The sequence below is a fragment of the Rhamphochromis sp. 'chilingali' genome, assembly GCF_963969265.1.
Source record: "Rhamphochromis sp. 'chilingali' genome assembly, chromosome: 18".
NCBI lineage: Eukaryota > Metazoa > Chordata > Actinopteri > Cichliformes > Cichlidae > Rhamphochromis > Rhamphochromis sp. 'chilingali'.
Window position 1 is genome coordinate 16,138,038 of NC_137945.1, and position 20,277 is coordinate 16,158,314.

General features: G+C 42.0%; 4 protein-coding genes across 5 annotated transcripts in view; all 4 read right to left on the reverse strand.

The window, feature by feature from the left end:
- oxsr1b (oxidative stress responsive kinase 1b) overlaps positions 1-1,138 on the reverse strand; it is a 43,293-nt gene extending 42,155 nt beyond the window's left edge. The window contains exon 1 of the mRNA XM_080865983.1: positions 1,054-1,138. Coding sequence (XP_080722109.1) covers positions 1,054-1,123 — 70 coding nt within the window. The 5' untranslated portion in view covers positions 1,124-1,138. The remainder of the gene's footprint in view (positions 1-1,053) is intronic.
- Positions 1,139-1,935: 797 nt separating this feature from the next.
- On the reverse strand, positions 1,936-5,331 carry myd88 (MYD88 innate immune signal transduction adaptor). The gene is made up of 5 exons (XM_080864161.1): positions 4,870-5,331; positions 4,326-4,457; positions 3,426-3,603; positions 2,785-2,876; positions 1,936-2,676 (listed from the first exon to the last, which is right to left on the reverse strand). The coding sequence occupies exons 1-5, from the start codon at positions 5,177-5,179 to the stop codon at positions 2,522-2,524; spliced, it is 867 nt and encodes a 288-aa protein (XP_080720287.1). The 5' UTR covers positions 5,180-5,331; the 3' UTR covers positions 1,936-2,521.
- Positions 5,332-5,599: 268 nt separating this feature from the next.
- cry-dash (cryptochrome DASH) lies at positions 5,600-11,045 on the reverse strand. The gene is made up of 14 exons (XM_080864160.1): positions 10,817-11,045; positions 9,430-9,602; positions 8,967-9,060; positions 8,752-8,882; positions 8,510-8,658; positions 8,311-8,399; positions 8,133-8,206; positions 7,930-8,019; positions 7,761-7,840; positions 7,608-7,667; positions 7,347-7,504; positions 7,115-7,234; positions 6,749-6,925; positions 5,600-6,122 (listed from the first exon to the last, which is right to left on the reverse strand). The coding sequence occupies exons 1-14, from the start codon at positions 10,877-10,879 to the stop codon at positions 6,015-6,017; spliced, it is 1,566 nt and encodes a 521-aa protein (XP_080720286.1). The 5' UTR covers positions 10,880-11,045; the 3' UTR covers positions 5,600-6,014.
- Positions 11,046-12,773: 1,728 nt separating this feature from the next.
- Positions 12,774-20,277, reverse strand: part of map3k22 (mitogen-activated protein kinase kinase kinase 22) — a 41,881-nt gene continuing 34,377 nt past the window's right edge. Inside the window, exons 13-18 of one of the 2 annotated variants that reach the window (XM_080865172.1) lie at positions 19,722-19,874; positions 18,403-18,551; positions 18,166-18,297; positions 17,063-17,192; positions 15,630-15,807; positions 12,774-15,002 (exon numbers count right to left, since the gene is read on the reverse strand). In XM_080865172.1, coding sequence (XP_080721298.1) covers positions 14,774-15,002; positions 15,630-15,807; positions 17,063-17,192; positions 18,166-18,297; positions 18,403-18,551; positions 19,722-19,874 — 971 coding nt within the window. In that variant the 3' untranslated portion in view covers positions 12,774-14,773. The remainder of the gene's footprint in view (positions 15,003-15,629; positions 15,808-17,062; positions 17,193-18,165; positions 18,298-18,402; positions 18,552-19,721; positions 19,875-20,277) is intronic. The other variant, XM_080865171.1, reaches the window with a different exon arrangement.

Below are 20,277 nucleotides of genomic sequence, written 5' to 3' on the forward strand. Positions count from 1 at the left end.
ACTTTGCTTATATTCTTCACACTCTTCTCCTCACCTTCTCCCTTTGAGATTTTTTTTTTTTTTTTTAAACAAAGCCAGCCCAAAGGTAGGACAGGTCATCTATTTGTGGGGCTGGACTTTTCATAACTACACAAGTGAAAGCTCCTCATTAAGTCATCCTCTTAACGCTGCAAGGAAAGGTGAAACAAGCCTCCAGGAATTTTTTTTTTAAACTTTAGAATAGTATCAGAGGAACAAGAGCAAATATTAAAAGATTATTGCTTATGTTAGCCATGAGATTAGTATTGTGAAGCCCTCTAATACTGATTGGTCCTCAGTAAACGCTCTTGCAGTGAATTGACCCAACTTTGAGGACTACAGCCTGCAAATTCTGCCCTGTCATCATTATTATTATTTTATGTATTTTTTTTATTTATTTTTTTGAGGAGGGGGGCTTTTAGCTCCTGTGTTTAGTGTATTACAAAATGAGATAGGAGTGAATAATAACACAGTGGGTTTAAGTTTTAGCCTAGCTACAGTATCTTTACATGGGTTACTTTTAGTTGCCCCACCCCCTCCAAAAAATAACTTTGTCACTTCTATTAAAAAAGAAATAAATAAATCCTGCAGGTTAAATGTGACACAATTAATACTATTGCTATCCACAGATACGGCGTCCTCTAGCTAAAGTCCATTTATGAAAGTATCAAGCTAGCTGTTCACATGTATGAAGAGCTGCTCAATGAAAGCAGTTATTTTCCAGAACGTAGACTATAACGTTATTAACGTTCGTTTACGACTTCGTCATAGCCCCAGCGGACGGGGTCATCGCTCTCGGGGGAGGCATTCCTCTGACTGCCCAAGTCACAACACCGCCCGGCTAGAATTGGCCAATTTACCAAAGGCGAAGAACTCAACGCAGCTCAGGAGAAGGAGGATGCCTTCTTTCTGTTCGGTTAACATCTGAATGGTACGAGCTTGTGTTCATCGTCCTAACCCCTGCGTTCAGAGAGAGCTCACGGGGAAATTCAAACTGACGGTTTACACGTAGCTAACAAGCTAAGGATCACATACCAATCACCTCGTGTAGCTCGTAATCATCTTTGTTGATGGACCAGGGTTGGGAGCTCAGGTCCTCCGACATGGCTGAGGGATCCGCTGGGGCAGGACTCTCTGTGTGTAGAAAGGTGGTGAATCCAAAAAGCGGGCGTAAAAATTAGTCAAAGTAATCCAAACAGGACTAACAAGAGCGACACTTCCCCTTCTTTGCGAATCCTGCAGCACTCCTGTCATTCCCAAAGTTTGACACTAGCCTAGCAGCCCCGCCTACCGCATTCCTACTGAGAAAATGTGACCCTTCCTGGCGGACATATTGAGTGTGGCACACTATCGACGCTGAGTGCTGCGGTTCGGAAAACTGCCGAAACAAGCCGAGTGCTTCCGCCACACTTTTAATGGCGGATCCCACGCGACATCGCCCCAGAGTGTGCCCTTACAGGTTTAGGTTCAACTTATTACCTCAATATAAACCACTTCTTTTCCACTAAAATTAGCACATTATGCTTCTACTGATTCATCATATAATATAGTTTGAATGGCGTACAATGTGAAAACATCAAACCACCAAGCTAGGCAACTGAAACACCTGACAGGGAAAAGTCAGGGATTAACATTCTCAAAGAGCAGTCTGTGAGAGGAGGCATGTTTCTCCAGCAAGAGCCTGCCTCTGATTGGACAGAACCACGTATACTGCTTTCTGATTGGGTGTTCGTGCGTTTACTGTAAAGCGTAGACCACAGTTTTCCTTACCGCATTAAATTAGAGACCTCTGGTGGTTTATTTTATACCATACAGGATTTGCACAGTCGCAACAAATGCAGGGAAACTAAAGGTATATTTAATTTTATAGTTCCATATTATTAATTTTTTATTTAAAAAAAACAAACAAACAAAGACTTTGAATAATACACCACGTTAACTTTATTCGTTTATTTAAAAAAAACAACATTATTTTAATTGGTCTAAAAAGAGCATTTTAAAAACACAAACTCAAAAGTAGAGATCCCACAGTAACAGAATTGCTGCACAAAAAGGCAGGTGTCAGCTGTCAGTAGAACTGAACTTGTGAAAGTATCAGAGCCAAAACAGTTCTTCCTCTTTAAGCTTCAATTTCATGAACAAGTTTGCTCAAAAGAGGAAGTGGCAAAAGAATGTACCCTTCTTTTCAATGCAACACACATAAAACACAAAATAGGGCCACACAAAACCCCTGTTAGAAGAGGAAATCTCATAATATGATAATGACTCTGTGCACTGAGAACTTTGCTGGCGTTGGATACTACTGTCCAGTCTCACTTTCATAATGACAGTGTGCAGGAATCTGTATCGTCTCCAAAGGAAGTGCAATTTGAAGCAGTAAAATATATACATACAGTGTAATCATGAGATTCCTCCAATGTTGCATTTGGCCACTGTCCAACATAATCTTTTAATGGAATAACAAAAAGGCACTTTGAAATATGATTAACCACCTGCTCCACAGTTATGGCAGCGACAGAGCTTTGGCAAGCCGAGTCCAGAACCAGGCCTGCGTGCAAGGCCGGGTGTAGTCACAAATGGTGAGGAAGCGTAAAATGCTGGGGAAGGGCTTTGTCATCGGCTTGTAGATCACTGGAATGAGGCGTTTACTTCGAGCTCCTGAAATAGAAAAAAAAGAATATAAATGATTAAGCTGCACGCATAAGCCAGAAAAATTAAACCAGGGTTGTTTAATATAAAATATTTATATATGTGTGTGTGCATTACCAGGACAAAGGCTGAGAGCAAACTTGGTCTGAAAGTCACAGGCATCGCTGTCGAGATATTCATCAGAAATCACCACCACCATCCGTTTACACCTGCGTGCAAGGTCACATGTTATAGTCAGTTGCAAAAACTGTGAGAGCAAGAAAACAGAGATTTCAGGAAACATGACTGGCTGAGAATTGGATTTCTTCTGTCAGGTGACTTTCAATATCTGAATTTCAGATGAAACTGACGTTAGTTATGTCTGGCTTTCTAAACCATCTCTGAACTTTCCATTTCTACATTTTATCGACACACACAGGCACGAATACACAGATTATTAACCAAACGGCAAACAAGTCTGAACCACATCCTGCGCTAGTGCATGCTTGATGGCTGCGCCTGTTGGAATTCGTGTTGCATCTGACTAACAAATGCAAAATTGAATTGCAAAAAAAACAAAAAAAAAAACGAACAAACTGTAAATCAGTATCATGTAAACTGCTTTTTTTGGACCATAATGACCTACTTGGAGTTTCAGACTCACACCTGGCCCCATAACGTCATTCGCTTAATCACTTTTTCAAGTTAAAATTAGAACAAAACAAAAAAACTGAAAAGACCAAACAAAAACCAGGTTAGTAAATGTGTCAGTGTCCCACCTCTTCTCGATGAGTTCACTAGTGATGGTCCACACGCAGGAGCCCGGGAGGACGTCTCTGTCGAACACACACAGTTTCAGCTTGTAGTCCGTCTGCTCCAGCTCACGGATCATTTCGTGGACGAACGCAAAGTCGCTCTGGCAGTAGCAGATGAAGGCATCAAACATCTCGGGAACCCCTGGATTCAAAACATCTCGATTCAACTCAATGGTTAAAGTTTCACACAAACACACACACAGAGGGCCATTAATCAGAAACTGACATCACTGACACAACATAAAACTCCTAGAGCGAAGTACATAAGAATAATAAGAAAACCACAAGGCTGCGGAGGAAACAGGAGCAGCGAGGCCGTGTAGCAGTGCACGATTAGTGCTTCAGATAAATGGTCAGATGAAGAGACAAGTGACAAGTAGGAGTGTTTTTTCCCCTGTGATAGTTTACCACAGAAAACACCCAAAAAAACAAACAGCTACAAAGTCTCGAAGTTTCGAATATATAACAGATGAGTCTGTGCTGTTTATTAAGGAAAAAAACTATAATAAGTTGATATTAATAAGTATTGTGAATTTCGAAGGAAGCCTACATTTACAAAGTGAAGGAAATCATTATGCAAACACAGTTATGTAGCTGGTTAAGCTGCAATCAGTTAAAACTAATGCATATAGGGCTGCAGAACCATATCAGCCAAATGTAGCAAAGAGAGCTTTTCAGTGACAGTGGCAGTAATACTGCACCGATGCTGAAGATGAGCAGATTAGAGGACATGTGCTGAGTCATTTACGCTGTCTTTGAAGCGCTATTGTTAATGCTAATGGGAGGTTCTTTATAAAATATTTCGACATAATGTGAGCATATGTGTATGCATATATATTATTGTAAGTTCATACAAATGCTCACCTTCAGGGTCATCATCCACAGTGATCCCAGACCTCTCAGGGGTGCGAGGGACACAGCTGTCGACCTCAGGAACCTGGAGCGGGGGTTCAGCTTTCTTTTTAAGATTCTCACAGTACTTCCGGACATCCTCATCTGGGAACAAAACGGCGCAAAACGGCACACATGAGCGCAAACATGCAGTCAGTTCAGGGAGATGCCTTGGGAATGTAGGTACAAACGCAGCAGACTCCATGTGATGGACATATAGCTGTGTTTAAACTCGGTTATTACACTAACGCCTACGCATTTGGGCAAATATTGCGAAAGACACTCTCTTAGTCACGAGTGTAAGATCTATTTAAGCAACATTGGAATTCATTGTTAATAATTTCCTGAACCAGGCGACAGGGGCAAGGTGGGGTACAAAAGCAAGCATGCATTAAGAATAAGCAGAAGTTATGACCGGTCCTAATCAATGCAAAAAAAAAAAAAAATCAATCCTAATCGACGACAGGCATTTATTTATTAAAGACAAGTGGATCTAAGTGGAATGGCAGTAACGCACTTATCAGTGGTCGCAGATCCTCCACGATGTCTTCTCTGTCCAGCTCCGAGAGCATTGACAACAACTTCCCCACTGACGTGTCTGTGCTCCGGGCCTGCCAGTCCTCCAGAACCGTACAGGTTGGGTTTTTGGACACTTCGTAGTTCTTTATTTCCAGGTAGTTGAAGCCCATGGCCTCTGCGAGCGCCATCCAGTCCGCTGCTACCGTGTGCTTGGGGTTCAGATAAAGTCCCAGCTTTTTCCTCACGCTCATGTTTAGCGCAACGAGAGGAATCTTCTCCAAGTCAACTTTCGAGTCGGCGCAAGCCATGTTCCAAAAGTTTCCGGTTAAGTTAACGGAGTTTTTTGTATAAGTAAGAAAGACTAAACATTATAAAGATAGACGTGATTGAAATGCTGTATTGTGTCGGAAGTCTACAACACAACCTACCTGACTGAGGAAGTGAAGTCTTTGCGCCGGAGTGCGTCACAGACGGGGGGAGGAGATGTGTTATGTACCAAGTGGAGCTAACAACCCAAAGTGCGATTCTTTTTTTATTTTTAAAACACCGACATTATTGTTATTACTATTACTCCTGCGACCACAAGAGAAGAGAGCTTGTCAAGGATAAATGAAAGTTCTCACAGGAGCGAGCTCCACTGAAAATAAATAGACACGCACGTTTTCTGTTCCCGTTTACTCTCATCTGTATAGCTGCTCAGAAAGAGCGGACTGACTTCCTTGCTCTGATAAATGGAGGTCAAGATTTAGTGCATCAGATAGCAACTTTAATATAGCCGTTTTGTAACCATCACACATAAAGCAAAAACAAAGTATAAATGCACAGAAAACCTGCAAGAACAAAGTAACAGTAATCTGTTCAAAACATCATATGAGGTCATTACAGGTGATTCTGAATCATAAAAAAACCACATTGTGGTTTTTCACAGTCGCTGCATAGCCGGAAACACAGCGAAGGATCCATAGAAGGCCCTTGATGTGGCAATTTTCTACAGAACTGATGGCCTGATCAGTGAAGTTAAAGCACCGTAACATGTGCTTCCTCAAATCCTCATTCTTCAGCTTCCCTGAATCAATACATCAACGTGCCAGACAGATTTTCATGGAAACAGTTCAAGATTAAATCAGTGGAGCGTCCACGTGTTCACAGGTTCTTGCTTCTGGAGAAGTAGAAGTCGATGCCTCTGTCCCGATGCTGTTTGGGGGTGTGAGACGGGCCTTTCTTTCCTCTTGGTGAAGGTCCTGTGCCACCCTGAAGAAAAGAAAGAAAGAAAAAAACTTTTTTAAAACTGCATAAAAGAAAATACACACAATTAAAAATAAAATAAGGAAAGAAATGTAGAATTTGTTTTCAAATACATCTGAGGGATGGCAAGATATTTCACTGGGTAGAAAAGACACAAAAACAATGTTATGTCACAAATTATATTAACATTTTTTTATTTTCTAAAACAACACAATGAAAGTGTCGACCTCTTCTGATTTTAATAAATGAAACACTTTAAGGGGAAGTGTTTCTCTTGTTGCGGAACTGGTGACAACGTGACAAGGGGCCCCAAAATAGACTGGAGCAGCAGACGCTTTTCTATTTACTGAGATATAAGTGTATATTATTATTTATGGAAAGTTTAGTTTAAGTTTAGATAAAGCTGAAGAGTAACATGTAGTAATATCTGCCAGATACATGTAGTGGGTTAAAAGTGCAATTAGGCCTTAGAGCTGTAGTAGATAAGAAGTACAAGAACTAGAACGTACAAACAATAGTGGAGTAAGTCTATTTATATCTAAGCGCTTTTATTTGCAGCAGTTATGGATTAAACACTAATATAGCAGCACTACACAATCACACTAACTACTTCCCTTCCCCCAGACACCCACCGCTTTCTTGTTAATGTGTCTGCTCCATTCAGGTGCCGTAACAATGGGAGCGGGATAGGTGTCGCCGAGGGTCACATGAGCGTGGGCCAGCGCAGCGTTGCTGAGTGACCATGGTGTGTGCACATCACCTCCTCTGATATTCTGCAACTCTGGAACCCACTGTCGGACGTAATCTCCCTGAAAGACAAACGCAAACCGATGAGTCAAAACTGATTTCCTCACATTTTGCCCTATTTTTAATCTCAATAATAAAACAGCAAAGCCTGCACAACAGGTGACTCAGCAGTTTTGTCTTGAAGCGCAAAAGGTAAAGTTTTAGACAAATGTCAAAAGGAAATGAAACGGTGTTTACTTTGTCAAACGTACATTATTGTCATAGTCGAGGCCTTGTTTGATCATGTTGAACTTCCTGTTCTCTCTGGGGTCATTTCCAATCCCAGCGCTGTACAGCCAGTTACCATAATTGCTGCAGACATCGTGGTCGATCTTTGTAAGGAACATTTAAAAAGATGAGTTTTGTATTAATATCTGAATATTATATTCTTAAACAACTAAGCTTTGAAATAATTTATAAAGATAATAAACAACTACTGCTTACCAGAAGGGACTCAAACCACTCAGCTCCCATCCTCCAGTCAAGGCCCAGATCCTTTGTGAGGAAGCTAGCGACATTTTGACGCCCCCTGTTGGACATAAAGCCGGTCGCTGCCAACTCCCTCATGTTGGCGTCAACAAAAGGCACTCCGGTGCGTCCCTCTGTACGTTCCAGTTGCACATAAATTCACCTTTATATTCATATACTATACGTACTGTTTCAGTTCAAAGAATAATTCATGCAGGATGAGTGAAGAGCACAAACCTTTCCATGCATCAAATAGCTTCATGTCCTTTTTCCATGGCACAGATTTGTCTTGAAGTCCTGAGTTGAAGTCACAGTGACATGAAATATACCTTTTCATGCAGACAACAACAATAATAATAAAAGTAACATAAAAACATCAGCTTACTGTACCTTTGACCTGAAAAATCCTATTTCCGTACTTCACACTCACAAACCTGAAGTAGTCCCTCCACAAAAGCTCAAAAATTACCCTGTAGGACAGCAGGGAAGCTCATCAGATAGGGAAAAAATAAAATATGACAAATATAGATTTTCACATATCACCAGCCTGTGTGCTCACCAATATGTGCTCTGATTAGCTGTCCGCTCCTTCTCGTACTGCTTGATCTGATGATAAATATATCTGGGTGAAATGCAACCCATTGCCAGCCTGCAGGATACCAAAGCCGCACCATTAGACAGAATCACGGGAATTACCTCAATGAAACATTAAACTCCATGTAGCAAAGTGGAGCAGAGAGGCAGTGATACATTTGTACTCACCAAGGTGAAAACTTGGTGGAATAATCCACACCGATTAAACCATTACGAGTCTCTTTGTACGTTGCAACTGCATCCTTTAAAACAGACATCATGGAGGATCTTTAATAGATCATCTGGGATTTTTTTTTCTCCATAGTTCTCTAAACAGCAGCTAATGTAAAACACATTTTGCACTCACAGTGTCCCAGAAATAGTGTTTAAGTCTGGCCAGGGCGTGACTCTCCCCACCACTGCAGGGGAAGGCTGAGCGAGGATCAATCACAGGCTCTGGAAGGGGAAAAGTGTTTCATGATTAGGCTTCTTTAGACATAATAAACATCCTGAATCATAAACACATAGAATAAATGCGCGGACATGTGTCTTGGTGGATTGTTCACCTGTCTGTTGCAGGTCCTCTGCTGTAGGAATGGCTCCTTCCTCGAGGCCTGGAGGAAGGGGATTTAGCTTCTCTGGGGTTGAGAAGACCGGCCTCACCCTGCCCTCGCTCTCCACTGCCTTTCTGAACTGAGTGTACACATCAGGAAGCCTAAAAACAGAGGGAAATATTACAAGGCACTTCTTAACCTGCAGTGTATCTTTCACAAAAAGGGTAGCTTCCTCTCTGTATCTGCTTTCACACCTGGACATGTGGGGGAACGGAAGATCATCTCTGTGGTACAATGTAGAGCCCCAGCAGGTATGAACTTTGACCTTCATCTGTGCACACACATCTTTTACCCTTTTCTCCACATTCAGCTCTTCTGAGGTAACCTGTAGAAAAAGCACATGATGGTGAAAACCACGCTCCAATGGCCAGACAGCACTTTTGCTGTTATCTGTAATATGAGAGAGCACCTCTTCATGGAAAGCCACACTACTGACAGAGCCCAGTTGCCTGATGAGGTCTGCAACTACCTCCTCTGGCTTACCCCGTCTCACCACGAGATTGCTGTCAAACACACACACAAAATAAACACAGAGACACATATATAAGCCTCATTCCATGCCAGGCAAGCTGCATCCTGGGTAGAGTGCTAGTTGACAGGAAAAAGTGATGGGAACAGTGTGTGCAGAAGCAATGCTAATATAAACATAACCGCTGTAAGTCCAGGTGCGTCCTGATTCTGTTACACGTATCAATTCAATCCTAGAAAGCCAAGGCCAGTGTCTTCACTGAGTTAACAATAACATGATAGAAAAGTAAACTGATCTCTTATAAACCTTTCATAGAGACTGTGAGTTAGCGACAGTGTAGCAAAGGCGAAACTTGACAGTGGGGTTAGGTAAAGAAAAATCTTGTGAGTGATAGTTTTATTACCTGCCTTTGCTGATCAGTGTGTTTCTGAGGTCTCTGATACTCTCCAGTAAGAAGCGCAGACGGAAAGGCCCAGTCTTTGGTAAGCTGTAGTTGTAAGTGCCCACATAGTGTCTGGGGTCGAAGCAGTACAGCGGGACTATGTGTTCAGCGTTTCTTTGGGCCCAGTGGAAAAGCTGCATATCGAGCATACAATAAACATACTGCAGCAATTATGTGAAACAGCACATTTGATTTTACAATAGAAACACCTTTGACTATTGATATGGATGGTAGAGGTGGGCTTGTTTCTGTCCTCCAAGTAGAGTATGTGACTCACTGAATTGTGTTAAATAAATACATTTTGTGTGCTTTTGAATTGTTTTTCTATTTGCTGTTGCTTTCTTAAGTTGCTGTACATTTAACCACTCAGTACCACCCTAGATATGGTTTACTTTATAAAAAAAAAAAGAAAAGAAAAGAAAAGAAAACCTAATAAACGAAAATTGAATTTAATATTTAAAATTCCCTGAAAGTTAGCAAGCATGCTCAATGCTTTTGTTTTGGGGGGGGGGGTTGGTTCAGTTTTATATATATTTCTTTCTTTTTTTCTTTTTTTAAATTCTAACTAGATGTCACAAGTTTGTGGAAGCTTGTTTCCACCACCGGGGGGGGGGGGGAAATGCCAGGCAGAACCAATGTTTTCTACAGTCATTGGGCAGAGTCCAAATTTGGAATTTATTTTCGAGTAAGTCGAAGTTTCGAGATACGTAACTCGAATTTTTAAGCTATTAAGTCAAGATACTAACTCGAAATTTTGATTTATTTATGCAATTTTTGCAGCTACGAAAATAACCTTCGATAGTGTTAGATCAGTGGTTCTTAACCTGGGTTCGATCGAACTCTAGGGGTTCGGTGAGTCGGTCTCAGGGGTTCGGCAGAGCCTCCGCCGTGACATGCACGGCTCATTTTGTGCACCAGTAAAAACATATGTATGTCTTGAATTTGAAAAAAATCTTATTTTATTTTCACTAAAGAGGGGTTCAGTGAATGCGCATATGAAACTGGTGGGGTTCGGTACCTCCAAAAAGGTTAAGAACCACTGTGTTAGATACTTAAAACAGGATAGGGGTTAAAAAGCAGTCCAGTTTAAAAATTAAAAGTGTGTAATCATTAGTTTTGGGGAACATGCTTTTATTCTGGAGGTCTTGTACCGGTAGTAATACCGCTGTAACGTGGCTGCAGGCTATATTGGAGTTATTGTAATTTTAATGTCGACGTTAACATGTTTAAACAATTTCTTTAATGTCGTCAACAAATCAAATAATTAACATGCGAAGTAATCGTGTTTTTTTTTAAAACATTTAAGTTTAACAACGTCGCACTTTTTTCTACAAACTCATGTTCTTACCTCGTTGTCGTGGAGACGCAAGTCGTTTCTTAGCAAACATATTACTGTACGGGAGGAAGACATGTTTGCTTTGTTTCCACCACAGCAGCAATAGTCTTGTTTTAAGCACTGAGGAAGAGAGACCTCGGTGTCAGAGAGTTGTACCTCCCGGGTTAGCGTCAGTTGTCTCTTCGGCGGCTCCTCTCTGGCAGTCACGTTTTCAGACACGACGTTACAAAACGGCAGGTTTTGTAAGGTGGTTTTCTAACAGCTGCTCCGACAGTGTTGGTGTTAATCGTTTTTAGTCAAAATTATCTAACTATTTATATTGTGTTATTTTCAAATTAGGCTTTATACTGGCATTTAAAAAAATAAATCATATTTCGTATTGTCTTTGGATAACTAAGTAGTGTGTTTGTGTGTTGCCTTTTCTTATACCGTCTTATGAAAATATGGTCCTAACCATGAGTTTGCAGAGTTGAAGAAAAGCTATTTTATTGAGTCTTAATTGAATTGAATATACATACACAATTTTAAATTACATCCCATTTTTTCTTTAAAACAGAGTTACCATGTAATAGGGATGTGTCTGTTATAACTATTAACTATTATTCAGTTAGACTGACATATAAAAACAACAAAGTAATAAAAACGTAAGGCACAATTACAAAAGGTTCAGTCATTTAACCGAGCCTCTTACAAATGACGTCACAAAAACCCCATGTGTCTACACCCATAGCCATTAGGTCCACAAAATAATTTATAAAGCTGTTCTGTAATATATAAAAGTACATATCAACAGCTGGAGATAATCTATGACAAAAACAATCATGCTGTGTCCTTTACTCCCATCCACTTTATCTTGGTGCCAAAAGAAACTTTTGATTTTGATAGGTCACATCACATGTGCCCAGTAAGAATACCTATGTAAACAGCACAAATAGTAATAAGCGTAATACCCTTAACGTTACGATTATGAAGGGATCCATGGAGAATTTTCTTCTCTGTAAGAGATTCAGAAAAATTTGAGAACCTGTGATCTAAATAGAAAAGAATTAAGCAAGTGGGTGAAATAAAATGCACACTCATGGCCACTTTATTCCTGTCCAGCTGCTTGGAATGGAAACATATAATCAGCTATGTGGCTGTTATTCATTTAAGGATGGTCAAGAATACCTGCAGGAGTTCAAACTGAGCATCAGAATGGGGAAGAAAGGCTGTTTAAATTATTTGAACGTGGCATGGTTGTTGGTGCCCGACAAGCTGGTCTGAGTATTTCAGAAACTGCTAATCTACTGGGATTTTTCCACACAACCATCCCTACTGTTTACAGTTATGGAAGACCATGCTGAGTGCTACTCTTGTCGAAAAAGAACAGCAAATTGAACCTGCAGTTCACACAGGCACACTGAAACAGAACAGATTAGAAAAATATTTCTTGGTCTTATGTGCCTCAATTTCTGTTGATATTTTGATGACAGGGTCACAATTTGGTGTAAACAGCATGAAAACATGGATCGAACCTGCCCAGCAGTTAAGCGCAGTCGTGGTGTAATGGTGTGGGGGATTTTTTTTGATACACTTTTGGCCTTTTTAAGAATTGTTTAGATACCAGAGTATTACTGCTGACCATGTCCATGCCTTTATGACCACAGTGTACTCATCTTCTGATGGCTGCTTCCAACAGGATAACACAGCATGTCACAAACCTCAGATCATCTCAGCCTGGTTTCTCTAACATGACAATGAGTTCACTGTACCCAAATGGCCTCCACAATCATCATATCACAATCCAATAGAGCACCTTTGGGATGTGGTGAAACAGGAGATTCCCACCATGGAGGTACAGCTGCCAAATCATAAGCCCAATAAGAAAGTTGTTGGTAGAGTCCAAAAGAAAATATCAATTTCAGCATTCAACCATCCATCTATCAATCATGAGATCACAACTATAAATACATACATTAATGGGGGAAAAAAGTGTCATAAAAGTCAACTTTTAATTCAATTTGCAAATTATAAAAAAATCATTGTGAAACATAGTCTTAAGACCTTCAATTTATTAAGTTAAATGTACAAAAGTTCAATGACTTGATACATTTCATGTTTCAAGGCTTTGTCATTCAGACCAAACAAACTCCGTCCCATTCGAAAGCCTCCCAGTCTGTTCATCCTGCCTACCTTCTCTTAAAAGAGGCAACCATTCATTCTCCTGTCTAAATCACAGTACAATCTACTGTATAACGTAGCTATTTCAAATAGATTTTGTTTATAATGTAAAAAGAAATTTCATACAAAAGTGCAGAACAATATGTATGTACAGTATAATCTTTTGTTGGTTTTTCCATATAAAAGATTTTCAGCTAATCCTGCGTGTGTTTTCTACTAAACAGCCGCTCGCCTTACAAGGAAGCTCTCTGCTTTGGCAGTGAACGTTTGTGTTTGCAAGCACACTCAGGTAAGGCACTAAGGGTTGAAAAGATTGGATCGTCATTCTTTTAAGTGCCTGTGTGTTACAGCAAGTCACGACACCTCCGACATCGACCCCCCCACCCCACAGTTAAACTTTCATTTCATCTCCACTTTAAAGAACACATCATTCCACTCCATCCTTCCAACTCAATGTTTTGTTTTTTTTGGCAACTTGTAATAATAAGCTCCGCCTCACATGACGTCACAGAGACCACGGTGTGCCGTCAAAGTCATTAAGAGACCCATTCGAGATGGCGTGGAAAGCTAAATAAAGGCGTGGGGTGAAGTTACAGCAAAAATATAAACAAGACGCTTCCTTCGGTCTAATTTCACAATCTTTAAAAAAAATTATAAAAAAAAAAAGTGACGTTAATGCGTCCGATTTGGTCTGTGCACAAAGCTGCCATAACACAGGAAAGGCTATATGGGGCTCTGAGGTGGCAAAAAAAGTCAGACATGACTAATACTGCACGTTTTCTAAAAGTTATCGAAAGGTTTCAGTCTCTGCAACGTTTCTTTGGCCACTTCTGAATGGAACAAGGCTCGCTGCATGGGAGGATGGAATGACAACAGTAGTGTTGGTATTGCTTAAGAGACATTGCACACGAATGCGCAAAAACAGTTCGCTTCTTCTTTTTCTTCTTTTACACTGAAACACAATTCTCAATAATATATAAAAAAAAATGCATCAAATAGAAAAATATCTCCTCGGCTGATTATCCTGCACGTCGGAAATGTTTCAATGCATGATATCAAAAAGTGCAACATTGACAATCCTTCCTAAAATGGGCTTGTTTTTGTGAGTGCTTATGAAAGCAGGGTACTGGTGACCCTCGCAGACGTTATAAAAGACATTCTTACTTACAAATTCTTATTGTAAGGCGTTGGCAAAAAATACATTTACATTTTGTTTTTCTAGAATGACAATAGACATCTCATCTGCTAGGATGACTTTATATGCATCATAGAAAAATATTTTACCATCTTAAATTCTGCCCACAGCTTTCTTTAGGCTGATAAGAAACTTACAGTACGGTCACGTGTGATCAATGTAATCACAATTACGTCTCCTCGATCCCGAGACGCTGTTCTGCAGCAGTAAGTGGGTGTAAAGTGATACCTAAAGGTTGAGACGCAACACTTTGCTCTAACCTTGGTCACTTTTCCTGCGCTTGTTAAAAGGACAGCAGTCTGGAGCTTGTGAGACTGCCTTCTTGTTAGTGCCCTCCTGAGGGAACACCATGCAAAACCTCAGAGGACTCTGGAGGTCTTAACAGCAGTCACCCTTCCCTCTCAGGGAATAGTCCAGGTGGAGCTAGTAGGATGCAGGAGTCTCGACAAGGCAGACACTAGTGGTGGATAACAGGAAGTTGGGAGTGGTACTGAGCCCTGGAGCTTGGTGACGAGGGGAGGGGGCCCTGGGGATGGGACGGGCCGGAGAGGAGGGGATGCACCGGGGCCACGGAGGCCTCACAGGCAGGGAAGGGGAAGGGGATCCACAGGAGCTCAGAAGCTGCCCTGAACGAATGGGTGGCTGAGCAGAAAGTCTGCAGTGGGCCTCCACTTCTCCTCCACAAACACCTGCCGCAGGAAGTCCCTGCAAGCGTCGGACACACCCTCGGGAAGCGCGGGCTTTGTAGGCTGGGTGGCGATCTTAAAAATGGCTGCCATGGCTTCGTACTCGGCCCACGGGGGTTTCTGGGTCAACATCTCAACAACGGTGCAGGCGACACTCCTGAAGGAAAACAGCACAACAGGAAAAATGATTTGAATGGAGCTCGGCTTGTGTCTATTGTCTACCTTGCACCTCCAACTGTTGTGTCAAATACCAGAGTTAACCCTATGACACGAGCGCAAATCCAAACAAACTTATTCCAGTATTGTACTCTTTCTCTAAAGCTTGGAGCAACCAATTACGCCCTAGAACAATGGGCCCAAAAACTGCTGAATCTCACAAAAATCTACAGTTAACACTGTTTGGCAATGCAATGATACGTTAGTATATCTGGCTTCTTATCAAGTCTTTAAGTAAGCGCGCTCTCTTAGAAAACTGTATAAAGTGCTCTAATCTATCGGCACATACAGCCCTTATTTAAAGTTCATATTTATGTGAGTTTCTGAAGTAGCGTGTAACTAAAAAAGTTCATTTATTCCATTTGTTACTCGACTGCATTTCTAATTTCAACGCCTCAGTGTGTTAAATATCAACAGTATTAGTAAACAGAGTGCATATCGCAGCAACTGATAACAATATCATTTATTGCTCAAGGTCATTTTATTGCTTTTGCTTTTACAGCGACGGCAGCAATCTGATATTGTTCGCCCCTTCAATCAATACAGTTCTATCTAATAATTTCCTTACCACACATCAGCTTTCCTCCCATATCCCTCCCCGTTGATGACTTCAGGGCTCATCCAGTAGGGGGTGCCAGTGACAGACTTGATGCCTGTACCAGACATGCAGATGGTCTGGATACGTTTGCTGGCTCCAAAGTCTCCCAGCTTCACGTTTCCCGAGGAGTCTCTCAGGATGTTAGCACCTGGTGGATCGAAACAAAACGAGCTTGAAAGTATTCAGGACTCTCCCGAGAGCTGTCAGACGCAAAGGGACGCTGACAATTTGGAGTTGCAATTATTGTTATGGGCAAAAAGTGATTGGTGCCAGCAATTCAAGCTGACGGAAGAAGGCAAAAGGTCTTGACTGTTTGGGTAACTGAATACTGGCAGACTTATTTTTAAAAAGCATATCTTTCAGCAGTCTTTATACAAATCCTGCGCTTAGTCAGCTACGCCAAACAGGGAAGTTTATCTTTCTTTCACTTTTCTCACACTGAGGAAAAAGCCTCGTTGGGTTCAGAAAATGAAATACTAAATAAACTGTCTGCTCCACAAGAGACACGTCGAACCTCAACACCCTTTCTCCTCCTATCTTAGTAATTTTCCGAATGTAGCTCTGTCTATCCCATTTCCTTCAGCCACGCCGCTTGTTTGATCAGTGACTAATGTGCACCACTTGCCACTCACCCTCCACCCCCACCAAAGAACTGGCAGGCTGCAAAAGAAGAAACTTGGAGGCTCAAACTATAACCTTTACTTTTTACTGCCCCGAGCTGCTTCTTCCACTGCCTGCACGTTTCCTGTACGTAGGACAACAGGTTCTCTGATAATTCCAGCCTTTGCAAATAAATTCAGAGAAACTTCCAGCTGGTCCGGAGTGAATGTGAACGTGCGTGTGGTGCCAAGCTTAAGTCCCTTTTTTTTTTACTGCAAAAACAGAAATGTTCTGTGGTGAGATGAACACACCGTATATTACACGTGCAGAGCCTTTTTGAGTGGAAAGATCACACCCACATGTGCTCTTCATAGAGCCCTGCCTGGTCCTGTGAGACCGACTATCTTTTTCCCCCACCAGACAGTATATTCCCCTCTTTCTTGGCCGCCGCTTAACGACCCAGTAACTCCCAAAGCTGTGGGCAGCCAAACCAAAACCTTTCCGTCCGGTGCTGAGCATTTTTAGAACAGCCAGTTTCACCAGCACGAAGCCTAATATATCTCAAAGGGGAGTTGAAAATAGCACATTTTTCCAGGCACGTTCTGCAGACGACGAATGACCAAATGAGGAAATGTCAACCCGAATGAAAATGAATGAATCTGTAGTTTTGACCCCCCGCCTATTGCAGCAGCTACTGCTATAGGACCCCATTGAAAAAAGCATTTCCAAGTGTGAGTGTTTGCCGGTTACAAATCCAATTAAAATCCAACCTTGGCCTTTTTCGAGCTTGCGGCTTCATTTACCTTTGATGTCCCGGTGTACAATCATGTTGCTGTGCAGGTAGGAGACTCCTTGGAGGATCTGCCTGGTGTATCTCTTCGTCACCTTCTCCGTCAGGGCTCCGTAGGCTTTTAGCTGGTCTTTTATCGAGCCCTACAGAGACAAACAGAAAGCCTGTGAGCGAATGAATGGATGGGACGGACACGCATGCGAAATTAGAGAAAAATCTACATACACTTATTTTTCTGGAAAACGTGGGTGTTCCAGCTAATTTGTTTGGGGTTTATTTGTGAAAGCAGCCTCTAAGCCAATTCTCAAGGCCAAAAACCAAGAATGTAAGCATATAACGTGCTGACAGAAGCCTGTTGACTGACTTTGAGTCCAAACTGCACCAGTGAGCTGCATTTCCTTCAATTTCCTGTTTTCCGCTCCTCCTGGGGACACGGCAGGAGCTAAGACCTGATCCTGTAACACCTGTGACGCACTTTAGGACTTGCGGTGAAAACAAAACCTCTGCCTCCTCACTTTCAGCTGTCAACGGGACACCTTAGGAGCTCTCGGGGTCTCTCCGAGGGACACACGGCCCTCCCTCCCTCGGGCCATTAAAGTGTTATCGGTCAGGCGCAGCAGTGAAGCCGTGCCACGCAGCCACACAAAAGCTTGGCTCTGTCACCTCCTGTCTTGCTTCTGCCAACTCTGGCGAAACGTAAACATTTCCAATTTCCAGACAATGTGTGACTAAGACACTCAGCGTCTCTGGGAAATTTAAAAAAAAAATAGCTCAGGAAATATTAAAAGCAGGCTCGGGGACAGGGTCCGCAGGCGACAGTAGCTCATTAAAGTTGCTCATTTAGGGAGAATATGATCTCATAAAATGAGCTGTTCTGCTGACATCAACTGCGTGGAGGACATGTTTGTTGACAGCTGGTGACATTTCTAAATAGATTCTAGCAGATGTGGCTGGTAAGGGTTTGATTTTAATGTTTGTGTTAAAATGTCTCAGTACCTATCTTTATAGCCAAACCAAGTCCGGCGCGCACATTCTCAGACGTTAATTGTTCTTTCGAAATTTAAGGGCTGCTCGAGTGTGATTAAATTTACTTAAAATGTCCCGCAGAATACACACCCCGGGCATGAACTCGACAAAAATGGTGAGTTTTCTCTGGTCGAGGTCTCGAAGGCAGCCGTAGTACTGCACAATCCTCTCGTGACGCAGATTCTTCAGCAGCTGAATCTCACACTCCAGAGCATTCACTTCCTGCAGCAGAAAAACCAAAGTTAGAGTCTTCAATTTATTAAAAAAGCCCATCGTATGCCATCAACTTCATGCAAATCCAAACAGTTTTGATATATTTCCCCTCACCTTGCTGGTTTCTTGACAGTCGGGATCAAACGGCACCTGCTTGGCGGCCAGCTCGCGGCCTGTGTCGGCATCGTAGCAGAGGTAGACCTCCCCGAACGCTCCTCGTCCCAGCAGCTTTCCCTGTCTCCAGTTGACTGGCGCCCGTGGTGCTGCAGAAATGAAACGCCAGACTATGAGTCCCCCCCTCAGTAATTAATTGTGTTGCTAAGCCTCCTATGACAGCCAGCTTCTCTATGATATACGGATCTGAGAGCATGTTTATAAAAATAAAAAAAACTAAAGCAAACGTCAAACTCCACTGATCACACATCAACTTCACCGAGACCAGACGTTAAGCGCACCGCAATTTGTTAAATCACTCCCACTGCAGACCCTTCTTAGACTGGGGAAACCCCAGATATCACAGTCAAGCAGTGGAACCGCAACCCACCAACAGACACACAAACTGTGAAAGCCTAGAAAGCTCATCTGCGCGGCTCCCACGTTCTCAGGCTCAGACTCCGGGACTTTGTTTTGGAACCAGCAGGCTTCTCTGTGGCTGCGTTAGACTGTTTGGTCGCGCGTGGGTGAGACGGACACCAGAGACGGACACATCGACCACAGACTTATGAGCCAAGCTTTGGTATTATGATGAAGACAGTTTCTGGGCAGGATGTATAGACTAAATGAGGACAGATGTGATTAGTGAGCCCGTAAAACGGCTTAATTTGGACGATGAGGGGGGAATTCTGCCTGTGACATACAGTACGACTGTGCATTACATCTATCCTCATTGATATATATTATACATTACAATGCATCTGTAGAAGGAAGATACAACCCTGAAATAGTGGAACTGCAAAAGTTTTATCTTGAATAATTGAAATCAGTCATTCCTCTGTTTAAATTAGGAACCATCTGATCAAAGTGGAAGTGAACAACACCGCAAATCAACAGTTTAGTCAACACATAATTATGTGGAAGCTATTTTTCTCACATTTTTCAGTCACTTTCACACTAAAATACTCCAGTTTCAGCCTCTCTGCTGTGAGGAGTTTCTGCTTTTCTCTGTTTTATGCGATCGAGAATGCAAGTACAGTATTTTTTTTTTTTTTAAGTAGCTGCTTAGTTTTCAAAGATTAAATGCCTAATATTTAATCAAGCGAATGATCAGCACATGTCCACTAACAGTTGGATTGCCCGTGTCCATTTTTTGTATTTATATTGAGGTCATCGATAGCAATTGGTCACATGAGCCAAACACACAACTATTACAGATTATTTTACAGTGTCGAGCACACGTTCCCCCTGTTTCAAAAGATTTCAAGTGAATCACTTACACTTGGCTGTACCTCGCTGGGAGCTTTTGCCCAGTGAGCGCAGATCGCTGTACTGCAGCGTGCTGTCTCCATTATAGCTTCGAGTGCGGCTGGAGGGAACCAGCTGAAAAAGATTCTCCTGCGGCATGAAGCTCCGCGGAAGTGTCCTACGTCCTGAAAACACATAAATGAACATAATCAGACTTGTCATACACTTTACTCTTGATTGCATTGTGAATCTGTTTTCACACAGTTAACTTCACAGGTGCAGTGCATAAAGTCTGCTCTTGGCCGAAACGTGAGGCCAGCCAGAGCAGACTGCCTTTCGCCACTCCATCCCACTTCCCTTCAGACAGGAAGCAGGGCGCTGTGTTTTTATACAAGCTTGGGTTCACCGCAGGGAAACGTAAATCACTGCTAGCCAAGGTTAGCCTCTGAGTAAGCAATTACTAGCAGCTGCCTGAAACAGCGAGCCAGCAGTGTAATAAATCTCCACGAGGTGCAAAGAAACTCTCTAAAAGAGGATAATATTTCAAAATATCTTGTTTGAAAGTAAGAAATATGCATCTGAAGTTAG